General features: G+C 35.3%; 3 protein-coding genes across 6 annotated transcripts in view; 2 read left to right on the forward strand and 1 right to left on the reverse strand.

Moving 5' to 3' along the window:
- Window positions 1–26,148, reverse strand: part of NF1 (neurofibromin 1) — a gene marked incomplete at both ends in the record, with an annotated part of 273,922 nt that overhangs the window by 67,601 nt on the left and 180,173 nt on the right. The window lies entirely within an intron of this gene.
- Window positions 3,097–4,407, forward strand: EVI2B (ecotropic viral integration site 2B; the record flags this gene model as incomplete). The annotated part of the gene is made up of 1 exon (XM_084238613.1): window positions 3,097–4,407. One exon carries the CDS (start codon window positions 3,097–3,099, stop codon window positions 4,405–4,407), a length of 1,311 nt encoding a protein of 436 aa, XP_084094739.1.
- Window positions 13,641–14,963, forward strand: OMG (oligodendrocyte myelin glycoprotein; the record flags this gene model as incomplete). Its single annotated transcript, XM_084237184.1, has 1 exon — window positions 13,641–14,963. The coding sequence occupies one exon, from the start codon at window positions 13,641–13,643 to the stop codon at window positions 14,961–14,963; it is 1,323 nt and encodes a 440-aa protein (XP_084093310.1).

Consider the following 26,148-nt stretch of genomic DNA (forward strand, 5'->3'; position numbering starts at 1 on the left):
GGGCTGTGGTAACAGAGAATTAGATTTAAGAAGGAGCATTTATTTACTTTTTTGAGAGCATAATCTACTTATTCACTTATCCTCTCTTTTATATAACTGAAGTGTGCAACTGATATTGTAAGAAGGGGAATTTAAGCTGAGGTCTAAAGGTAAGGACAGGTTCAGATTGGCAGTCAAAATATAGGCAAAAGTCAGAAAAGGCTGGGATTGGGAGAAAACACATTAACATATTTCAGTCATGAAGTGTAAGTCTGTACTGGTAACTCAAACCAGAAGGAAGAAAACTCAGTTTGGAATTATCATCTTAATAGCAATGGGGAGTTACCTCATCATGCATGCTTTTTAAAAAGATTAATTCATCAGCAATATTCAGAAGAATTTAAAGGAGAAATATTTTTAAATTTAGGCTTGAAGTATTAGGAGGGAAGAAGAGAAAAAGAAGGGGGAGAGAAAAAGAGATTGCACAGGGGGAAAAAAAATCATATCTTTTCTTCTACTAAAATATGGTAATTTATCACTCTGTACCAAATGGTTGAGGAGTAGCAATGAAAAGTATTCAAATATGCTGAAAAGTCTGTTTATTTGCAAAACTTGAGAGAACTCAAGTTCTTTTATTATACCTTGCATAGAACATCGACTTTCTCTCAGATTGGCCTATGAATCATAAAAAAACTGATATCTAATCATATGCACCAGGATTTAACACCCGGAGGTTTTCCTTTTCCATATGTTAAGAAATAGCTAAATAATAACCACTGTGTTTAATATAATTTGCAAAAATTACACTTCCAGCTGAAAATTGTTCTGGTATAATTTTCACTTTAGAATTAAGGCAAGTGAGACCAGGAGAGATTAAATAACTAGTTCTCATGATTACTTAGGTAGTTAAGTCACAGAAGAACTGGAAGTTAATTGACTCCAAGTTTTATCATCTATGACATCCAAAAAAAAAAAGTCATACCCACCAAACTTATACATGTGCCTTCTTTTTTCATGCCCATAAATCGTTTCTCTGCATGGAACAATGTCTTTTCTTTCTTTTCTTAAGGTTTTATTTATCTATGCATACAAGGCCAGAGGTGTGGGGGGTGGGGGGCGGGTGTGAGAGGATTCACCAGAGAAAGAGTAGGGAACAGAACAGGCAGATTGACAGAAGTACACTGCTGAGGGGAGCAGCGAGCGAGTCAGGAGAGGTGTGCTGCGCCATGTGGGTTGCTCCCTGGCCGGCCGGGGGATCTAAATTGTGCTGCAGTGGCTGCAGACCACTTCATAGGTTATGTCATAACCCCTTGCGCCACCAGGGAGGCCCCAATATTTTATTTTCTTAATTAATTCTCACAAACCTTTCAAGATTCAGTTTGACTTCTCAGAGAAACCTTCCCTGCAGCCTCCCCAGGCTATGTTTGTTCTTGTGTGCATCTCCTGTGAACCTTTGTGAAAAAATTTATCAAATTATATTATTTGTTTGTTTCTATCACTAGAATTTCCTCATCCTAAGACAGGGTCTGACACAAATGTGTTCATCAATAAATGAATGAAAGCAGCAATAGGGCCATTTGACCAACTAGATAGGACTGACTCAACCAGGTTCAAAGACCACTTTAGGATTTTTGAGCCTAGATCTCTGAGCTGAATAGAGTCCTTAAAAAAAAAAAAAAAAAAGAGAGATGCTAACTTTAAAAACAGTTTTAGAGGGCCTCCCTGGTGGAACAAGGGTTAAGCCTCAGCACTATGAAGCTATGCAACCACTGCAGCACGAGTTCTATCCCTGGCCAGGGAGCTAACCCACATGGCACAGCAGACATCTCCTGTCCCGTCTGCTGCTCCCTTCAGCAGTTATTTCAGTAGAACTGCCTGTTCTGCTTCCTACTCTGTCTCTGGTGAATCCTCTTACCTCCCCATATCTCTGGCCTAGCTCTTGTATGCATAAATAAATAAATCTTAAAAAAAAAAAAATAAAGACACTGTGAGATACTGAGGATGCTACAAAGATTACTAATACAACAGACCATTAACAAAAATTGAGAACAGGGTCAATTTTGAGATAGAAATGAGTTACTCTAAATACATTGAATTTGCTGACCATATATATATATATATGAAAATGTCCATATATATATATGAAAATGTTCATCAAGAAGTCATACAAATGAGGGCCTCTCTGGTGGCGCAAGGAGTTAAGACGCAACCTATGAAGCTATCCGCAGCCACTGCAGCATGAGTTCGATCCCCAGCCAGGGAGCTACTCACATGGCGCAGCAGACCTCTCCTGACTCGCACACTGCTCCCCTCAGCAGTGTATGTCAGTCAATCTGCCTGTTCTGTTCCCTGCTCTGTCTCTGATGAATCCTTTCACCCCCCACAACTCTGGCCTGTACCCCAGTTCTTGTATGAATAAATAAATCTTTAAAAAAAAGAAGTCATACAAATGAAACTAGAATTAAGGAGATTTGGACTGATTATACAGATCTGAGAATTATGACATAAAAGTAAGAGCTGAAATGTTATAGATTCGGGATCAAAGAAAAGAGGATATAGATACAGCACTGAATATCAAGTATCTCTATTTAGGAAGCAAGAGAAAATGAGATTAACATTAAAGGAAGACCATTAATAAAGAGCCACTCAAATAGTAGTGAGCCTATAATGTCAAATGTAGTCAAGCGGGGGAGGAAGAGAAGAAAGGAAAGACTGTTGAATTAGATACTAATAGTTACTGGTGTCCTTCAAGGAAGCAAAATCAACTTGTTTCTAATAGTAAAGGGAATAGGGAAGAGAGGACAGGCAAGCAGCATACAACCTCTCTGAGAAGTATGACCATGAACTGAAAGACTGTGATGTTAATGAAGCTAGAGGCTCAAGAGGGCCAACTGCAGGTCTTAGGGAGGAATTAGGAGTGCATCATTGCCTATGAAGGCCAGATGTTATATGAGTGAATGTATATTCAAGAGCTGTTTACACTAGCCTATAGTGTATCAAGTTCAAATTAGAAATGAACACTTATTGAGTACCTATTTATGTTTTATGCAAGAAACCAAATGATACCTAATTGTCTTTCTTTTTTTATAAACCCACGGGTAAAAAGGAAATTCTGAAATGGATCCCAAATATTTCATCCTAATTTTGTTTTGTGGACACCTGAATGACACAGTTTTCTCAGAAACAGAGGCCAGTACCACAAAGACACAGCCACCGTCTACTTTAATGAAATCACTGGTGTCTGATATCTCACCAAATTCTCAAAACTCAAATGAGAATTCCCTGGATCCACCAACACAATCCAACAATGTTTCTTCTGGACAACCAATATCACCTACCAAAGTCACTGCTGGACAAACATTGGCCTATAATATCACAAGACAACCAATAACAACTGCCAATACTTCTTCCCAACGAACAGTGCTACCTGCTTTTACCTCTAACAGAAAACTACCACCATCTGGGCATACTTCCACCAGACAACTACCCCAGTCTGTCTATTCTTCCCCTCAACCACAATCATTATCTGTTCACACCTCTTCTAGAAAACCAATACCACCAACTCTTTATAGTCCATCTACACAAGCAACACCAACTATTAAAATTTCATCTAGGCATACACCAGGATTCATTCTAGAAACTACAAGCAAAAAAAATGCACCTAGAACCAATGCTAATTCGACAGCTGCCGTGTTAATTGGTGTAATTCTGACTTCTATGTTAATAGCCATACTCATGATTGTACTATGGAAATATTTTAAAAAACCAGTTTCGAATGATCAAAATTGGGCAGGAAGGTCTCCATTTGCTGATGGTGAAACCCCTGATTTATATTTAGATAATATTAGAGAAAAAGAAGTATCCACAAAACGTACATCCGTTATTTCACTTAATGCCTGGAAACCAAGCAAAGGCACAATTTTAGCAGACGACTTAGAAATTAAGTTGTTTGAGTCAAGCGAAAACACTGAAGATTCTAACATCCCTAACGCAGAAAAATTAAAAGTTCAAATAAATGGTACATCTGAGGATAGTGCTGATAGATTGACAATCGGCACTGCCATTTCTTCATCAGATGATGCAGATCTGCCTGCACCACCTCCTCCCCTTCTGGATTTGGAAGGACAGGACAGCAACCAATTAGACAAACCCACAATGACAACTACAGCTCCTCTTCCAAATGATTCCACCAACCTTCCACCACCTCTGGACTGTCTCACTGAAGTCTGTGAAGATCATACTTCTGAGTACGAACAGTCACTTCCACCTCCCCCTGACTCACTTAACTTACTTCTGCCACCAACAGATTTTATGAAAAACCAGGAAGATTCCAATAATGAGACTCAGTGTCAGGAGTTCTCAATTGTCCTTGACTTGGATCAAGATCTCAATGAATCTCTGCCACTTCCACCTGAAGAACTGTTGTAAATATACAACTTGCTTTTTAGCTGACTCCATCTTTCTTTCTTCATGTGATAAAATATGTTAAATAGCAATTGATGGCTAATTTTGATTATTATTCAGGAATTACCTGTAATCTGCTTAATCTCCATGTATACCAGTGGAACTTATTTTTTGAGAAAATATGTAACAGTGATCTATTTACTGGCTATAGTATCTAATGTTAATGTATTGTACATTTTACATATGTGGCAAGTATGTATGAAATTAACCTAACCAATTTTTGAAACAAGCAATCCTGTGTACTTAATATCACCAAATAGCTACCTTAAATAAATTTAAATTTTACTTTTCTATTTCAGGGAGAGATGAGAAATTAAATACATATTCCAAGTTTTAAACAGAACTTCAAGTTTCAAATCAGTATCTCAAGAATTAAATAAATATTCCAAATTTGGGGATGAAGATTAAAATGAATGTTTGAGAATACAGAAATTTCTTTTTTGTTCTTTGAAAATGGTAAAAAATTATGAAAACATCAAATTGGAGGACTGAGTTGGGAACATTTACTCTGCGTTAAAAAAAAAAAAAAGCAAAAAACTAACATGAGTATGCATCATAAAATGCAAACATTTTCCTCTCTTATGGGAGGGCAGAAATTTTAAAATTAGACTCTTTAAAAAGTTTTTTTTTTTAAATATGCCTTAAGCAGACACACAAAATGAAAAATTATGAAGGAAAAAAGACAATTTCATTTCAAATTTGGATTTTTTTTTTTCAGGAAAAACAGACTACATGTAAATACAGATGGTTCTCGACTTTCACTAAACTCATATTTTATGATGACTTGTTCATTTAAACTCTTAAACCACCTTCCTTATGCAAAATTTCATCTTTTATCCATTACCTGACAAGTGATAAATCTGAGTTATCAAAGTAGGAATGGCCTCAACCTTCGTCAAAATCAAGGAGGAAAATGTCAATCAGCCTACCCTTGTGAAGATGTCAGTCTTGCCCTACAAGCACCACTGCCCTATTATAACCACGTGTTCTTTCCCCTTACCACCCTAGCCCCTGGGGGAAACAGTCATCTAGAATGAGATGCGGTGGCCTACTGGTAACTTACTCTTGAAGAATCTCTCATACTCCTGGGATTTTCAGAACGAAATATATAGTATTTATTTGTAGCACTGGTGTTCAAAAGGTAAAAAAGTTTCACCTTTACAAAAAACTAGCAAGTTTTTTGGACACTGAAATTTTATGTGTGTTTTTCTTTGTCTTTTAAGCTATCTCTTTTATGGATTATTAAAACTTTTTACCTGAAAAAAACACTGCCTTGGGTTACTTATATTTTTCTGAAAAGGCATGATGCTGTCATATCAGATCTCTTCTATCTTCTACATGAGAAAGCTTCATGTGATTTTTCAAACATAGCATTTCCAAGGTTAATTTACCTAGCAACAGTCATAATTTCTTATTATTCTTATTTTTTTGCATTTTAAATATCCTAGTTAGGGGAAACAAGGTATGTTTTGTATTTGGTCAGGACTTTGATGGAAGTTGAATTATATAGCCTTGGGGGGCCTCCCTGGTGGCACAGGGGTTAAAATCTCATGCCACTGCAGCATGAGTTTGATCCCTGGCCTGGGAGCTAACCCACAAGACACAGCAATCTCTCCTGTCTCACCCGTTGCTCCCCTCAGCAGTGTATTTCCCCACATTGCCTCTGGTGAATCTTCTCACTCCCCCTTCCCCATCTCCCTACCCTGCAGCTGCCCTGGCCTATACCCCAGCTCTTGTATGCATAAAGTAAATAAAACAAATCTTTTTTAAATAAATATATAGCCTTTCTCATTTTACATGAAGAGAGCTGCCTAAGGGGCTCTTTCCACACATTTGTTGTTCTTTTTCATCACCATGTCTCCTGACCTCTTGAATGATTAGTATTGAGAAATACCAACTCTTGTGGATAAATCAGGAACCAATGACTATAGTCTTTCCTGATTTCTTCAAACATAATAGGCAAAGTTTTTCTCCTGCTCTTTATACAAAAGAACAGACTACTATAAGTAGCTGGTTTTAGTTTTAGTTTTTTTGAAGAAATTCTCTGCCAGGGAGGAAAAATAATTGCCATTTACCATGTGCAATTTTGTCCCTGCTAAGGTTAGTGGAAGCATAGTACCCAAACAGTAGCAATCTTGCCTAATCAGCAGTTAGAAACACAAGTTAATAAAAGAAATACAACAGAGAAAAAAATGTTAGAACCAAGAAAAGCCTACAGAAAGGATAAAAGAACCAAGAGTCAGAAAAGAAAGTTTATTTCAGGAATATGGCAAAAGGACAGAGGGTAATAAAAGGCAGAATGAACTATATACCGTATTCCAGTGGTGCTCTTACCAGACTAGAATTAAACAGAAGCAGAAACAACCCCGAAGACCATCTGCCAACTTTTGTTTGTTAATTGCTAAGAAAATAGGCCCAGAGAGAGAGACTTACCTAGAAGGGCTTCAAAAAATATGAGCTTGTTCCCTGACTACTCATTCAACACTCTGTTTTTTGTTTTGTTTTGTTTTTTCTTTTTTTACAAATATAGAGCCTAAAAGCACCTTCTCATACACCACAGCATTCATGTATCACACATGTACTTCATTTGGTATTGGTGGAGAACACAATGAATTAGATAAGGGTGACCTCTAATTGTTGTTATTATCTAGTTTTGATCACAAAGTAGCAAAATAATTGGGAGCTTATAATTAAAACACTGTGATACTAGTATATGATTATAGGCATATCAATGGAACAAAATGAAAAAGTCCAGAAACAGACTCAAATAGCAAGTAAGTGGAAAAAGGCATTGTGAGAATTGGATAGATATTTGGGAAAGATGAAATTGAGTCTGTACTTCACCAAGAAGACCAGAGATCTAAACATGAAACATGAAATTATACAAAAGAAGAAAATATGAACAAATTCCTTTATAATCTGGAAGTGAAAAAAAATTATAGCTGAGGCTCAAAATCTAGAAGCAATAAAAGAAGCAATAAAGAAAAGGAAAACCCAATTATGTAAAACTTTTGAATGTAAAAAAACAAACACAAACCTTAAAATACTCTATCAAAATAATGTCAAAAGGCAATGGTAAACTGGAAAAAATTCTGCAACTAAAATTAGCCAAGATAAATGGCCCATATCTCTAAATTTTTAAAAACTCCTAAATATAGAAAGGGGGAGATCCACAACACAATGGAAAATTTGGTCAAACATGCAAAAAAGAGCCTCAGTAAGAAAAATGTAAATGGCCCTTAAAAACATATTTAAAAACAAACATTCCTTCTCATAAAAGTGAGATGGATTTAAAAATCACAATAAAAAATTACTGTCTACCAGGCTGACATAAATCCAAAAGTTCAACACAAAGCCTGTGGTGAGGCTGTACAGAATGGCACATCCTAACACACTGCTAGTTAGGACTGCACTATGGTAGTCTATGAGAAGGAAATTGGTAACATACAGAAAAATTCCAAATACATTTACCCTTTTCCCAGGAATCCTATCGTTAGAAATCTTATTCAAAGATTCAATGGAGAAAATATGAAAGGTGCAAGGGTATAAGACTCTGGGAACAAACCAGATGTCCATCAATGGGAGACTGGTTGAATAAATAAATTATACCCCCCAAAACAGCACTATGCATCAAGAAAGATCTGAATATACTAGTATGGATTGATTGTCAAGATTTATTATTAAGAAAAAAAGAACAGGGCCTCCGCCTGTCCTGCTTCCCACTGTCTCTGGTGAATCCTCTCACCCTCCCACACCTCTGGCCTACACCCCAGTTCTTCTATGCATAAATAAAAATAAACCTTTAAAATAAAGGGGGGGGGGAGCCTCCCTGGTGGCACAGGGGTTAAAGTCAGCGCTATCAAGCTAGCAGCAGCTACTGCAACATGAGTTTGATTCCAGGCCAGGGAGCTAACCCACAAAGAGCAGCAGACATCCTCTGTCTCACCCGCTGCTCCCCTCAGCAGTGTATTTCAGTACATCTGCCTGTTCTGCTTCCTACCCTGTCTGGTGAATCCTGTCACACCCTGCCGCCAGCCCCACATCTCTGGTTTATACCCCACCTCTTGTATGCATAACTAAATAAAAAGTAAATCTTTAAAAAAAAAATTGAACAGTATACAAAGTTTGCAACTTTTTATATAAGAATGGAGAAGAACACATACTATATATGTTATTTCCATATGTTTGCAAAAAGAAATATTGTTCAGACACAACCAAAAGCTAATTAAAATAGTCACCAATAAAACTAATTAAAGTAGTCACCAACAGGAGGTGGAAATGGATAGAGTGGAGGGGACAAATAAGATTTCTCTAGATCCACCTTGTTAAATGTTTTGATTTTAGCAATTTCTAAAAACTGATAACTGAAACATATGAACCTAACTTGATATAAAGTTGATGATATAAAAATGTAGAGAAAAATGATTTCAAGTTGCACTAAAATACAGAATTGATTACACATCCTTAGTAAAACATATCTTTTTTTTTTTTAGAGATTTATTTATTTATGCATACAAGAGCTGGGGGACAGGCCGAGATGCGGGGGATGAGAGGATCCACCAGACAAAGAGTGGGGAACAGAAACAGGCAGACTGACTGAAATACACTGCTGAGGGTTGCAGCGGGTGAGACAGGAGAGGTCTGCCTTGCCATGTAGGTTTCTCATCGGCCAGCCAGGGATCGAACTCATGCTGCAGAGGCTGTGAATTGCTTCATAGTGCGGTGCTTAACCCCTTGCACCACCAGGGAGGCCCTAAAATATATCTTAAGAACAAACAGAGCTGCAAAGAAATCTTAATCTTTATTCAGTAGTCTGTAATCCAATTGTCTGTAGTTATACTGGTATTATTTTGAAGCTACTGTAAGGATGATACAAATAAGCAACTTTGTTAATGCTGTTAGGAACCATTTATGGGAATTATGAGGCATAGAGGAACAAATTAAATCATTACAAGGAAGCAAACAGATAAATTCAGACAAAGGACATTCCAGAGAGTAAATGACAGATTTTGGTAAAAAGCCAGTGGCATGGGGCAAATGGAGGTGGGAAGAGGGAAGACAGGATTGATCCACTTGGATTTTTGGTCTGATCATTTCTATCCTGTCAGTTCTTTATGATTTTAGACTACTTTAGTTAGTACTCTTAGCTGTATTCAGCACGAAATTCAGCCTGAACAGCATACTATACTAACAAAAACAGAGAACATAATATTTTTACTTACAAATAAGCACAATAAATGTTACCAGTTTAAGAAATAAAGATTAAGTAGGTCTTCAAACTGTTAAGATGGGATTGTTGTTCTCTGGCAGGTATTTATTATACCTGTCATGATGTTGGGGTAATAGATCCTAGGACAGTGCTTCACAAAAGAATATGTAAATGAATTTAATGTTTAGAATATAATAGCTCTAACTTCTAACCTGGCATTTGTCTGAAAAATGAATTGTGTCTGAATAATATTCAATATGTAAGGAATACTTAAGCCTACAAAACATCCTTTTGTTTTTGAGTAATAATAATGTACTATTACTTTATTTCATGAGTTTCCAAAAGCATATGGACAGATTGTTACAATTTGAATATATTTAACTATCCCCTTTTTCTTTATGAGAATTTCACCAAAAAAATTTGACAAATAGGAAGTAATTAGGTATGTATGTCCCCAAACTTCAAATGAGAAAAACTACCATTACTATTATGTTGGAGTTTTGTATTATATGTAGCCGAAACTATAACCTCAATACAGTTTAAACCCAAATTAATTTGGATCCACTAGTTAATGAAGTGACATTCATTCCAACAAAATTTCTGCTAAATGTAATGGAACTGGATAATTCTTCCACACTGATGTAATGAGACTTCCTAAAATTAAAAGGAGAGATGTATTTGGTAAACAGACCCTCCGTCACATCCCTTTAAGTGTTAACAGTATACACATAAGCTAAAGCAAGAAATTTAACTATCAAAGCAATCATGTCCCCATTTCCAAAACAGTATTGATGAATGTTGTATATTTTTAACACATTACTTGTTAAGCACTAAGACTGATGACTGGTTTGAATCCATAGAAAGACTCTTATTAAGAATCCAAGATAAAAGTAAAGTGGGAATGAATTATCTAATTAATAATGCATTTTAATACTGCAGACTTTCAAAATATAGATACTTTTCAAGGAATAATAATTTTATACAAAAGGTGACTCTTAAATTTTGTCCTCCCCCTCCCCCCAACAAACTTCAAATTATAATACAATAAATTCTATTTGGTATAAAATAATAGCAAATGTAATTTACAGGAAGACAAAGGATTTAATAATTAGACATGACATGGTTTTCTTACAAGTAATGTGCTAAAAACTTCTGGTTTTGTTATTTTTATTTAGGCATAACTGACATATAAGATTATAGTTTAGGTATATAACAGTCAGTATTTGTATACACTACAAAATGATCACCACAATAAGCCTAGCTAACACCATTAGCATGTATCATATATATGGTACCATTACATACCATGCAAAGATTCTTTTCTTGTAATAAGAAATTCTAATATATGTTACAACCCCATGACATTTTTTTAATAACTGGAAATTTATAGCCTTTGACAGCATAGATTTTGCTTGTTCCCCAAATCCCACCTCTGGCAACCACCAGTCTGTTCTATGTGAATTTGTACCTATGAGCTTGGTTTTTCCTTTTGTTTTTGTTTTAAGAGTCTGCGTAGTATAAATGGATTATATAGTATTTGTCTTTCTTTGATCTATTTCACTTAGGATAATGCCTTCAAGGCCCATCAATGTTATCAAAAATGGTAAGATTTTATTTTTTTTATGGTCAAATAATGTTCCACTATATACAGATGGCTTTTAAATAGCAACTTGGTAATGCAAATGCTATTATTTTACTTTCTTTTCTAAGATAAATGGACTATTCTGGAAATTCAATTTGAGTTTTAACAGGCTATTCACATGATCATGATGTTCATGAAAGATTAGAGCAGAAACTATCAAAAATCTCATCTTATTTTATAAGTCATGAAGAAAGTTTTCCCTTTTACATTATTTCATATGATTTTAAAATGATAAATTGTTTCCGCAGTAAGATAAAGAGTAAAACATTCTGAAGAAACCACCTGAAATTGGTGCTATTGTTTTTGAAACTCAACATTAAATGGTTTTTCATAGAGAGAAGATAATACTTATAAAGACTCACCGAAGTAAGCTTCACGAAGTAAAAAAAAAAATCCTGTAAGTAAAGGCTAAAAATAAAACATGTTTACTTTACCACAAGAACTGATAATTAAAAGTCAAAGGTGCTCATTTAAAAATGGACCCTCAGAGGCCTCCCTGGTGACGCAAGGGGTTAAGTCTCAGCACTATCAAGCTATCAGCAGCCACTGCAGCATGAGTTGGATTCCAGGCCAAGGAACTACCCACATGGCGCAGCAGACCTATCCTGTCTTGCCCGCTGCTCCCTTCAGCAGTGTATTTCAGTCAATCTGCCTGTTCTGCTCTCCACTCAGTCTCTGGTAAATTGTTTCACACATACTATGCCCGCCCCCCAGCCTCCTGCACCTCTGGCCTACACCCCAGCTCTTGTATGCATAAATAAATAAATCTTTAAAAAAATAAATAAATAAAAATGTACCCTCACTTGTATGTAGCTTGGGTAAAATGAACCTCTGTTTCAGAAAGAAGAAGACGTTGACACTTAAGGACGTCTATTCTTTCTAAAACAGGAAGATTTAAGTGGTTGATATATTTGAAAAATATATTCACCATGTCAGGAGGAGTAATAAAAATTAAACAGATTGTATTATATTATTTTTAAGCAGTAACATAGCAGTTGTACATTTTGAAAAGAACAAAAAAAAAACAGTTAAACTGTTATCTTAGAATCATCTACAAGGAAGATCAAATTCATTTTCAGCATGTAAAATGAAGAACCACAAATTTTTAATGAGGCAAATGTTAAAATGTGGAACCTAAACTCAGGCAAATACATAAAAATAAGTAAGGGCCAGGTTTATCGTGCATGAGGTATTCCATCCTATAGGAAATCTGAGAAAATATAGGTATGCTCAATGGCTATAAATTTTTTAAAAAAATGTTAGGTCCATTTTGTTGCGTGTGCACCTCTTGTAATAAATTTGAGTCAGCACCAATGACAGCTCTGCAGTCCTCCTATGTGGTACTGATCAGGTGGTTGCAGAGCTTCGGCTCACAGCAACACAATGCAGCTGAGCAGGCAAGCACAGCCCACAGCCAGAAGCTGCTCCTACTCTTCAGAACAAGGGGACATTTAAGCCAAGTTTCCCGGAGAAAATGAGATGCTGATACTGAAGACGACACTATGGTAAGCGGTTATTTCAATCAGTAAAAGATTGACTTCGGAATTTTTGTCTTTTTTTTTTTTAATTTAAAGAAAAAGTCAGCATTAGGACTGAATATATATTCAATAGCAAGTGCATGCACCAGAAATTTGCTGCAGTGTCAGTTGAGGAATATTTTTTTAATATTCATTCACCTTGTAAATATACAAATCATTTTCCTTTAGAATTGAACTGGAATATACAGAAAATGAAATTACTTTATAAAATGTGATGTTTAAAGATATGGTGTTGGTCTGGATTTTCCAACTGCCTTAAAATATTTCACAAAGATATATTTATTTTAAAAAAAAGATGAAATTCCAAAAGATTGCTTTAATATCTAAATAAAATCTCCCCCTCCAAATGCACATTGACTATTACATTACTGCAGAGATCAGAAAAAAAAATCAAAACAGAGACACGACAGCCATTTTTTCCCATCTGAGTAAGAAAGGATGTTATCCAAAATAGTAATAGCTAGGACTTTGACTCCTCATTTGTAGAAATGCCATTGTATAATAATAAGCCTCCGGGAAAATAAAAAAAGAATATTGTAAAAGAAGGGAAAAATAAAGGGGGAAATGCAGTCAAGAGTGGAGTGGGGGAAGAAAGTCTCTCTACCACACAGCCCCAATTGAAGGATTAAGCATTTGGACTATAAATGAAGGAGAGCTTTGTTAGTTTAATCACTGGAACAATTATAAAAGGACTCAACAACAACGAGGTTTATTGAAAATTTTTGTCTAATGCTAACTGACCCATGCAGATGCCTAAATTGTATTTGCATATTAAAAGAAGGGTGTATCTGTTTGTTTCCAGGCTTTGATGGAATGTCAGATATTGAAAATGTCTCCCAGCCTGTTCATCCTTCTGTTTCTCACACCTGGTATTTTATGCATTTGTCCTCTCCAATGTATATGCACAGAGAGGAACAGGCATGTGGACTGTTCAGGCAGAAACTTGACTGCGTTACCATCTGGACTGCAAGAGAATATTATCCATTTAAACCTGTCTTATAATCACTTTACTGATCTGCATAACCAGTTAACCCAATACACCAATCTGAGGACCCTGGACATTTCAAACAACAGGCTAGAAAGCCTGCCTGCTCAGTTACCTCGGTCCCTCTGGAACATGTCTGCTGCTAACAACAACATTAAACTGCTTGACAAATCTGATACTGCTTATCAGTGGAACCTTAAATATTTGGATGTTTCTAAGAATATGCTGGAAAAGGTTGTCCTCATTAAAAATACACTAAGAAGTCTTGAGGTTCTCAACCTCAGTAGTAACAAACTTTGGACAGTTCCAACCAACATGCCCTCTAAACTACATATCGTGGACCTGTCTAACAATTCCTTGACACAAATCCTCCCAGGAACATTAATAAATCTGACAAATCTCACGCATCTTTACCTGCATAACAATAAGTTTACATTCATTCCAGATCAAGCTTTTGATCAACTCTATCAATTGCAAGAGATAACCCTTTACAATAACAGGTGGTTATGTGACCACAAACAAAACATTACTTACTTGTTGAAATGGATGATGGAAACAAAAGTCCATGTGATAGGCACTCCCTGTACTAGCCAAATATCATCTTTGAAGGAACATAACATATACCCTACACCTTCTGGATTTACCTCAAGCTTGTTCACTGTAAGTGGGATGCAGACAGTGGACACCATTAACTCTCTGAGTATGGTAACCCAATCCAAAGTGACCAAAATACCCAAACAATATCGAACAAAGGAAACAACGTTCGGTGCCACTGTAAGCAAAGATACCACCTTTACTAGCACTGATAAGGCTTTTGTGCCCTATCCAGAAGATGCAGCCACAGAATTGATCAGTTCACATGAAGCAGCAGCTGCAACTCTAACTATTCATCTCCAAGATGGAATGGTTACAAACACAAGCTTCAGCAGCTCAACAAAATCATCCCCAACACCCATGACCCTAAGTATTACTAGTGGCATGCCAAATAATTTCTCTGAAATGCCTCAACAAAGCACAACCCTCAACTTACGGAGGGAAGAAACAACCACAAATGCAAAGACTCCCTTACCTTCTATGGCAAGTGCTTGGAAAGTAAATGCTTCATTGCTCTTAATGCTCAATGCTGTGGTCATGCTGGCTGTCTGAGGGTCTGCATTTTCTGAAACTAATGAGAGAACTCCTCCCTGATGTATAGTTGGGAAAATATGCCCCTATCTAACCAGTGATTCAAAAACCATATTAAGTATTCAAGAAAGCCAGTCTTACATTTCTGACACTGATGTAAATGAAGTAACTTGTCTTAAATAAAAGAAGTGCACAATGTCTTGGTACTTGCTGCTATTTTATTGTCTTAAGTAAAACTAATGAGTTTTTTTAATGAAATGTTTTCTTTTTAAAGCTTCAATTTATTGCTCAAAATATAAAGCATCTAAACTTTAATATGTATTTTATGTATGTTTACACTGTCAAACATCTGGGAAAAAATAAAAGGTCTATCCTCATAACTGTGTCACTTGGCTTTCTAGTCATAAGAACTTCATCTACTTAGTAAAATTAAAATTATCTAATAACTTGATGTTCCAGGGTGTCTTGGTAAAGTCTTTAAGGTGAAGGAAACATTGGAGGCATCCGAGAATTTTGCCAATACAGTAAAATTGTGGTTGCCACCCCATGAATGATTATACCACATCATTATTTTATACACAAGCCATAATTGTTTTAAATCTAAATGATGTCCTGCTTCTGAGGAACTCTTGGCTACTTTACAGATTTATATAATGGACAAAAGCTCTTCAAAAAGCTAGAAGACACTAGGCTTTGCATTTTAATAAGGAAAGTTTAATGGCTTTGTCTCTTTTGCATTTAAGAAAAGTATTAAAACAAAAAGTTTAGTTTAAAAACAAGCAAAGAAATAGTTTTAATATATATTTAGTAGACTATTAATTGAAAAATTTAAATATTTATAAAAATAAAAGCCTATGTTCAGAAGAGGGGCATTCATTTTTTGTAAACTAAAAGTTAGAATCTGACTTACCTAAACTAAAAATTGGATCAGGATAAAATCATGAGGGTCTAACATTACTGAGGGAGAGAAAGAAATAGGATAGGAAGAAGTGAAAGGGGGGATGCGATTCTTTGGTGCTACAACCAGGTGATAAACTCGATGTAACAGACAAGGGGTCTAGGGTTTAGGGTGGGGCAGATCTCAACACTCCAAACCAAAATGCACTGGACTTCAAGTAGAAGAAAACCGGTAATTTCCTTATGAAAATAAGCTATCTTATGAATTAGTGACAAATGGTCATAGCCAGGAGTCACAAAAAGAAGTCCTGAATCAAGGTTAGATTAAAATGCAAGACAGCCTAACTGAAATGGGTGAGCAACAAATGAGGCATTTAATTTGTAAGACATAAAAGAAGACATCTATTTCAAGCATTCCTAGAGTCGGGGAAAGAATAAGAAAAAAGATTTTATGCTCCTTCCTAAGAAATTTTAAAATTAAGATAGACTCCTTTCCATGTTAGGGAATATTTCTATTCAGAGAGAGAAAGAAAAGTAACAACCTGGTAATGTGCTTTTTCCCCCACCCCTCTCCTTTTAAGGACCAGGCTTATGGAAAACTTACTGTTGAACTTCACTAAAGCAATTCCCTTTCTATGCTGTCTAGTACAGTGGCTTTTGAACACTTTTCTGTCCTGACAAAACCAAATGCTTACTATGTCAGTGAATGTCACCATGAAGAAAAAGGGTTATTTGCAAAGGTCCCCTAAATGATTTTAAAATGCATTATCTTTAGAAATCAGCAATCTGTTTCACTCCCTTCCAATCACTGAGCTAGTATTTTTACCACCCATAATAGAGGCTGATTGCTTAGATATTTGCTCATCTACCACAAACTTGTATCTTGTTTTTAAAAAGACATATACTGAGTATTACAGAAAGTAGGCCACTCTGAGGGTGCCAAAAATTTGACATTGTCTTAGAAATCCTCTGGGGAAAAGTAACAAGAAAGTGAAATTATAGGTTATAACATTAGCAGCATCTGTGGATTATGCCAGTCTTACTGACAAGTCTGCAAAATGCAGAGGGAAAATTCGGTAAAATACATGCCAACTACATAGGCCCTAAACCCTTAGACAAATGTACTGTCTAGCCTAAAAGTAATTAAATAATACTTTCTTCTAAGGAAATTGTGTTTTTTATCATTATTAATGGAGCAGGGCTCATTATTTGCCACTAAGGCAAAAATTACTATATTACTGGGTTTCATAAACATTTCAAAACACATTAGTCTCAGCTATCAAGATCGTAAGTTATTTATTCATCTATCCATCCCTAAGGTTTGCTTCTATTTCACATGTAACTTTTACTTCTCACCAGTCAAGAGGATCCAAATAAGAGCACAAACACAAAGGCAAATGTAATAAGGGAAAAGTAGCAATGAAGAGTATGTGTTCTGATGTCACAGTTCTCCGTTGACAGCACTGGACAAGTTAATTCACTGCCACAGTGGCTGGCAATAGCTTGATAGCACTGAGATTTTAACCCCTGCACCACCAGGGAGGCCCCTCAATAGCATAATTTACATGAAGCCTTATCACTATATCTTGGATGCCACACTCCAATGTATGTCTAAGCCCAATGCTTTGAGAAATTCTCCCATATGGAAATATCCAAGTTTTACATCCTAATAACAAGAGAATGAAAGGGTCTATTTACTTCAGTCCCTGTTCCTCCACACTCTAAAATTCAGGTTCAGATCAAAGTGGAATAGGGACGCTGAAGAAAGTTAGAGGAACATTCACTAAATCACAGAAGGAAAAGATATCTTCTATAACTACCTTAAATGATGACAAATGTTTTATTTATCTACCATATGTTTTATTTATCGTCCATAGCAATATCCTGAAGCAAAGGCAAGTTTCTTTAACTGACACTAAAATGTTAGACACAAGTCAACTAAAAAAAATATTACATGATTATTTCTTATGAAATACATTTTAAGAACAACAACTAGCTTAGTTGGAAAGTTATATGACTATTAAAACTCAGACTCAAAACAAGGATGCCTTTTATCATCAATTTTTTTAATGTTACTTGGTAAATTCCAAAACGAAAATCAGAAGTAACTATCTAAAGAATTTCTCAGAAACACCTTCAGAAGAATAACCGAAAATAACAAAAAATAAATACGAAAACATTAATGGTTTTCTCATATCCTAGCAACAAACAGTAAGAATGTAACAGGAAAAAAAATACTATTCTTACAGCAATAACAAATCAAAATATACAAAGTCAAGAAATAGTATTCACATATTGCACTGCTGGTGGGAATGTAGACTGGTCCATACCCTATGGGAAAAAATGTGGAGACTCCCTAAAAGACTGAAAATGAATCTACCATATGACCCAGCAATTCCACTCCTAGATATCAATCCAAAAAGCACAAAAACACCAATTATATATATATATATTTTTTTTTACATTATTGCGCATTTTTAAACAATGTTTACTTTCTCCCCCCTCCAGGTGTAGTCCCCATAGAGTTTCCTTCACCAATGTACCCATGCACCATCACCACAGCCCCCTGGGCTCTTCTCCCTCCCTCCCATCCCTCTCCCTCCTCCTCCTCTTCAGGATGTCTCTGGTTTATAATTGTCTATTTGTTTTTGTTTTGTTGTGTTGTGTTTTACATTGTTACTATTTTTTGCCCCTGATGTCTTACTTGGTTCCCCTATATTCCTACTATAAGTGACACCATCCGATATTTTTCTTTTTCCTTCTGATTTACTTCACTGAGCATAATTCCTTCCAGCTCCATCCATGTTGCTACGAATGACATAAGTTTATCATTTTTGATTGCTGAATAGTATTCTATATCACATCTTTTTAATCCAGCTATCTATTTTTGGGCATTTGGGTAAAAACATTAAATTGAAAGGAAACCTGCACTATGTTTATAGCAGCACTATTTACAAGATATAGAAGCAACCTAACTGCCCCAGTACAGATGAGTGGGTCAAGATGTGGTATATATGCACAATGGAATACTACTCAGCAATCAAAAAAGATAAACTCATGCAATTTGTGGCAACATGGATGGAACTGGAAGGGATTATTTTAAGCAAAGTGAGCCAGAAGGAGAAATACCAGACTTTTATGTGGAATCTAGAGAAACCAAACAAAGGATAAGACAAAGAGCAGTCCCTGAAAGCAGATACTAGACCGGGGATATGGGGGGGTGGGGGGTGGGGGTGGCAGAGGGGAAGAGTGGAGAGTAGAAAATGGAGGTAAGAAGAGCACAAATGACTATGGTAGAGGACTGTGGGTGCTCTGGTGGTGGGAAAACTATCTTGAACACACTTAAGGGGAAAAAATGTGAAAAAATAAACAAGAATGCTATAAAAAAAAAAAAATAACATTCACATGAAATGTGTAGGCTCAAATGGGGAAAAGCTACCACACAAGGAGAGGTATCAACCAATACTTAATAAGGATGATAAATAAAAGTCTCTTTATTTATCCATTCCTTCATTCAGTAAGTATTTTTTCCACATCTGGAACATACTGGCCACCAAGGTTAAGTACAGGAGACCATCTTGATTGAATATTACACACATGTGATTAAAGCTAACTCTGGGGCCTCCCCGGTGGCGCAGTGGTTGAGAGCTGGGTTGCGAAGCTGCCTGCAGCCTCTGCGGCGCCGGTTCGATCCCTGGCTGCTCCCCGGCCACCAGAGGAGGGTTCCACATGGCGCGTAGACCTCTCCTGCCGCCCGCTGCTCCCCTCAGCAGTGTACTTCGGTCCGTCCGTCTGCCTGCTCTGCTCCCTGCTCTGGCTCTGGTGAATTCTCTCACCCTCCCGCGCTTCTGACTGTACCCAGTGCTTGTATAAATAAATAAATAAATCTTTAAAAAAAAAAAAAAAAGACTCTGCTACACTCTTTAAAAAAAAAAAAGAATTAAAAAAAAAAAGCTAACTCTGACAAGCTTGCAAATATTCAATGAGCCTTTTTTAGACATGACATAAAACACCTAAATTTATCTGGAAAAATAAACAGGCAAGAATAGAAAAAGTAGTAGTACAGTTATCTTAGCTTTTCTCGAGAGGGAAACATATCAGTTGTATTAAGACAGAATGATAGTGGCATAAAAATATGAAGGAAGATAGTAACACTATCAGGGATGGGCCTCCCTCATGGCCTATCACTGCAATAGCCTGACTTTGATCCCCAGCCAGGGAGCTAACCACATATGGCACAGCATACCTCTCCTATTTCTCCCACTGCTCCCCTTAGCAGTGTATTTCAGTCAAACCACTTGTTCTGCCCCCCACTCTCTGGAAAATCCTCCTACCTCCTGTACCTCTAGCCTACACCCCAGTTCTTCTATAAATAAAGCTTTAAAAAAAGATAGTAAGACAATAAATAATAGCATAATTAGAGCATTGTACACCCAAGACCCTCTGTGCCTCCAACTCCTCACAGGGCTATTGTGAGGGAAAATATGAGATAATACATATAAAGTACTTAGAACAGTGCCTACCATACTGTAAGTTCTTAAACACTATTAACTTTAGAAGAAAGAAGAAAACAAATAAACAGGAGGCAAAGATTCAATAAAAAATGCTGGGAAATTGGGAAACCACCCACTTTTAACACTCACTTCATATGATATACCTAGTGAGTTTTTAAGAACAATAACATTTTTAAAAGATGTCTAAAAAGTAGAAGAACTTAAAAATATAAATCTCTAGGTGAAAAGCTTGTATTCTTAACTAGAAAAAACATCAAAGAAATCACCAATGGATTTGCCCATATAAATCTCCCAAATTTCTTAATGCTGAGACAACAAACCTGATAAAAGTGTTCATAGAATACCTTATGAAGGAAACTGTAAATCCATAAAACTGTAAGTTCATAAAATTGGTAAGAAAAATACTTAGATTCCCAATGGTAAGTGGGCAAAGGATACAAATGACATTTACAAGATAAGACATGTGATGACTGATATGTACATGGGAATATCACCAATCAAATAATAATTGAGGAATGCAATAAAAATATATCATTTCTCATTTTTTAAATCAGCAGTTTTTAAAAAATTAATAATCAAGGAAGATATAATGAAATAGCCAAATTCACACGACTGATCTCTTTAGACATCAACTGGCAATGATGAAAAACCTAAATATTGACAGCTCTCCTAAAACTGCCTTCCTGTGACTATGCAGGTATTTCTTTCAACAAACCTGTCCCTTTCACGGTGAGATCTTTCTGCACTTGTGCCTGTGCAACCAACCTTTACTTCCCTTCCCCTTTTGTAATAAAGCTGTCCTTTTGGATATGTATTTTAAAAAAAAAAAAAACGACAATATTTTAATCTTTAACCTATTAAATTTTAGGTAAATCACAGCATTCCTTTTAACAGCAAGACAAATGAAAACAATGCCAAGTATCTACCATTATGAAATTGATTAAGTAAATGATAATTCATTAAGCAGAATGAACATGACTAATAAAAATATTTAGGAATAATTTTATGCTTGAAATATAGAAAATGCAGTATATTAGAAATATAAGCAGAAATTATAGGATATAAACATAGATGTTAAGAACCAGGGAAAATGAAAAAAGATATTATCAAAATGTTTGTAATACAGGGCCTCCCTGGCAGCACAAGGGGTTGAGCACCACACTATGAGGGGATCTGCAGCCTCTGCAGCACGAGTTCGATTCCCGGCCGGCCAGGGAGCAACCCACATGGCAAAGCAGACCTCTCTCCTGTCTCGCTCGCTGCTCCCTTTACCCTTTAGCAGTGTATTTTGGTCAGTCTGCCTATTCTGTTCCCCACTCTGTCTCTGGGTGAGTCCTCTCACCCCCCGCATATCTGGCCTGTGCCCCAGCTCTTGTATGCATAAATAAATAAATCTTAAAGAAAAAAAATAAAAATAAAGGTCAAGTTGGTTTAAAAAAGTTTGTAATATATACCAAGTGTGTTTTATTAACTGTTTTGTCCTTGAAAAATACAGAGATCTAAGAAAACTACTAAAACAGCTGTCCAAGGGATCAAGGTTGAGTAGGAAAACAAGAAAAGGAAAATATACAAGATGAACTGTGAACAGGTCAGGGTGGTCCAAAATAGAATTTTTATCATGAAGTAAAGATTAGACATAGAGAAGCACAATTAAGAGTTCTGGAAGTATACTATATGGCTTTAGTTTACTTTAGCTTTATTGTGAGCAACTGCTATCAGGACTCTCCCCCAACAAATCTATCCAAACAAGCTCTTTTCTCTCCTTAAAATCAAATCAAAACAAAACAAAACAAAAATTTCAAAAATTTCCCAAGTCTCAGAATAAGGCTCAAAATAATGCCCTTTTTTCCCTTTATACTATCATCTTAAAATTTTCTAGCTCTCATACTGATTGGTTCAAACAAAAGGTCTGTTTGTCTCTCCTAATTCACCATTCTATCTATTGCAAACAGGCTTCCAGAAATGCTACATGTTCTCTTTGGTAGCCCTTTGCTCTTCTTCCCTTGGCAAATCTTTATTTATTTGTTTTATTTCAGTTTATATATCATTTATTCTTAGGAGTTTTTTTTTTTTAGCCATCCTGATGTGAATTTATGAATAATGAATTAATACAGATCAAAGATGAGACTGAGGACTAACAATGGCCTTTTTCAGACAAACCAAGTCAAATTTGCAAGTCTTATTTTAAAGTCTAAGTTTTTTCACAGTCTAGAGAAAAGAGAGATAAAAGAAAAGCTAAGAATGAAAGGAGGATTTGGCTAGGCTTCTATCTGTCATTTAAGAAATGAGTTCTGGGCAATGGGAAATGACATTTGGAACAATGCCAGAGAAAAGTTAATTCTGATACCTGTGAACAATTTAGAACAAATATATTGCACAAGGGAAGCCAGTCAGAGAAACAGAAACAAATGCCACCTGCTTGTGTTAATAGTGTGTTAAGCAGATTAATTTGCTTCACACTTGGAAAACTGTGGTGGAAAGTGAGATTTTAAAGAAGCTAAACTCTTAAGAAATAACATGTTGGTTCAACAACCCCAACATCATTAAACATGTTTAAGAACAAGTTGAGACATATGCTCAATACAACCACTTACCTTTTCTATAAACAGTGGACTGATACTCTGAATGTTAGAAGTGATTGATAAACTCAAAGCACAGAAATTACACACAAAAATACAACCACATAATAAAAGTAACTTTTTTTTAAATGAAAACTCTAAATGTATTTAAAGCACACCGTGATTTACTACAATCATGAACAGGAGGGAAGGTTTTGTCACCTATAGCCTATGTTGTTATCGTGGGCAAGAGATTAAATGTCTTCTGATAAAAATGTAGTGAAGAATATATATTCCATGTGGATATTTTAAGATTAAATCATGTATGTTAAGGAATTCTGTAGGGGCTACATAGATATTTGAAAGATTACTGCATAAGTAATCTGTATAAGATATTCTTGGGTCATTAACAAGATCAGAAATGGAAATGACCCATGTATGGAAAAAAAATAAACCTGAACCCACAATGATAAAAATTCCCCATGTATCTGTCCTCTGTAGTTACACTTCAGGGAACTAGCTTAAAAAGTTTATGATTTATTTATCCCATGGGAAATATGATGAAGCAGAAAAAATTAGATATTCAAACATTTCACATGGATATCTCAATGCCAAGGATCAAATAAATATTGAGTATGAAATACTCAATACCAGGAAAGGTAAGGTAGTTTTTTAGTTTGAGTTATTTTGTTGGCCATCGTCATAGTTCAAACAAACAAAATGAATTCTCTTATTTACAGAAAATAAACCAAGATTTAACGACTTTTCATTGAGAAAGAAAAAAACCAAAAGCTCAGTAAAGGAAAACAAGGATGCCATTCACCACAATAACCACTGGGAAGGCCCTTATTTGCCAACTAAAGCCTCAGACCACTGTTGCATCTGAGATATGTACTATAAGAGTAACTGGCACACAGCCACATCCATTTACCAATTCTATTACTTAAGCATCAGATACTCAGCTGCATTTCCTCATACTAATGACAATTAAAGGAAGCAAGTAAACATTTAAAAGTAAATTCATCTATGTATAGGCTCTAAGATATTTCCTTATGATATACGGCTTTCTACAATTATGTAAACTCTGTCTTGCTTTCATAACATACACTTGGATGAAGTGTTGAGTGTCTTACCTAACTCTAAACTTAAAAAAAAGTAGGATATTTATATATGAACTTAGAGAGATACAATGAAAGCTAAAGACTCTGAATATATGTCAAAACTAATCAAAGGGTCAAGGAGTCACCTGAAAATAGTAAAATAACTTCATATATTAACTGCAAGTTGACGATACCCTAATTTTAACTTTAAAAATAAATATCACACATGGTATTTATTTCTGTAATTTTTTTTCAAAGCAGTCATATTGAGTTATTACACTCTTATTTCAATGAGACTGTCATTACTGAAAACTCTGGGGTTCCTCCTTTCAAATACCACGAAGAATCCGTTTATAAGTGATATAAGAAAATACTCATTTTAAACAACAACAAAAAATGGTATTATCAAAGAAAATTTTATCTTGCTTATCAAAAATTTCAAGTTTGGAGAACATGCTTTAGATTTTGAAAGCACTTCCAAAATATATTTCTCAAAAATAATGTGCCTGAAGGCAGCATAGTTGGAAACAATATTTACTTCAATGTATTGTTCTTAAATGCTTATTTTAGAATATTTCCATGTTGTTTTACATAGTCAAACCTTGTAAATATATCTCAGGGTTATTTCCTTTCAAGAATTACATATTTAATTAAAAGGTGAACTACAAAGATTTAAACACACACATACACACACAAAACTGATTTTCAGAGCAATTGAGGGATGTAGTTACTTTTTTTGTTGCACATGTCAAATCATGACCACCAGATTTTTCAGTATGTACCAATCACTAAATCATCTTTGACAAATAAACCAAAGTCTTATTTCACTCAAAGTCACTATACTTCTATAAACCAAACATCACAGAAAAAAAAACCATTCAAGAAATCTTTTGGCTCAATTCAGAACTCTAACTCTAATCATTATTATTAAATCAAGTCTTCTTCAAACTACATCATGTAGTCTATAATTAAAACTGGTGATTATTGTTAACAGTATCACTGAATGATTACATATATATAATTAAAAGTTAGATTCATTTACTAAGTGTTGTATGAAATGCCATACACACTACTAGATTTTGTGTATCCAGGTGAAGACAACTAAGACCTAGGAGTTAGAAGTCCAATAGATATACAGAAAAGTTACATTCCACACACCATTATTTTATAATATTATAACATTTATTATTATTTATATAATTCATATATTTATACAATTATATATTATATGTGATATATTATTTATAATAGCTAAGATATTAAAGCAACTTGAGTGCCAATCAATGGACAAATGGATAAGAAAATGTGATACACACATACACATACAGAGACCATCACAATGGCATATTAAGCTGTAAAAAAGTAAATCTTACCATTTGCACTAACATGGATGGAACTTGACAGCACATACTAAATGAAGTGAGTCAGAGAAAGACAAATACTGTATGACCTCACTTATAGATGGCATCTGAAAACACACAAACACACACACACACACACACACAGCAGTAAGTAGAATTCAAAGATCATAAGAACAGACAGGTCACTGCCAGAGAGAGAGGTTGAGAGATGGTCAAAGTGGGTAAAGGCCAAAGGTAGAAAATTCCTGTTATAAAGTAAGCACAACATGGTGACCACAGTTAATAATACTGTACTGTGTTTTTGAAAGTTCCTTAGAGTGTAAACTAAAGATTCTTATCACAATGAAAAACATTTTTAGCTATGTAGTGGTGGACGTTAACTACACTTATTATGATTATTCTGCAATATAAAAAAATACCAAATCAGCATGTTGTACACTTGAAGCTAATGAAATGTTGTATGTAAATTACATCTCAATTTAAAAAAGGAAAAATTCTATTCTAACATGGTCACTGTTAAATAGAAATATCAGTATTACATATTTGTATAAATTATTATTACTACTAATAAAAAGTAACAGAATTGGTAATTATTTAGTAAAAAGTTATTTATCAAAATCTGACTAAAATGACAGTTAAGAACAAGTGTTGGGTGAGGATGTGGAGAAATTAAAACTCTCATATGCTGCTGGTGCAAATGTAAAGTGATAGTCATTTTGGAAAACAGTTTGGTAGTCCCTCAAAGGGTTAAATATCAAATTACCATAAGACTCAGC

The sequence above is a fragment of the Talpa europaea genome, assembly GCF_964194135.1.
Source record: "Talpa europaea genome assembly, chromosome: 7".
In the NCBI taxonomy this organism is placed as follows: domain Eukaryota; kingdom Metazoa; phylum Chordata; class Mammalia; order Eulipotyphla; family Talpidae; genus Talpa; species Talpa europaea.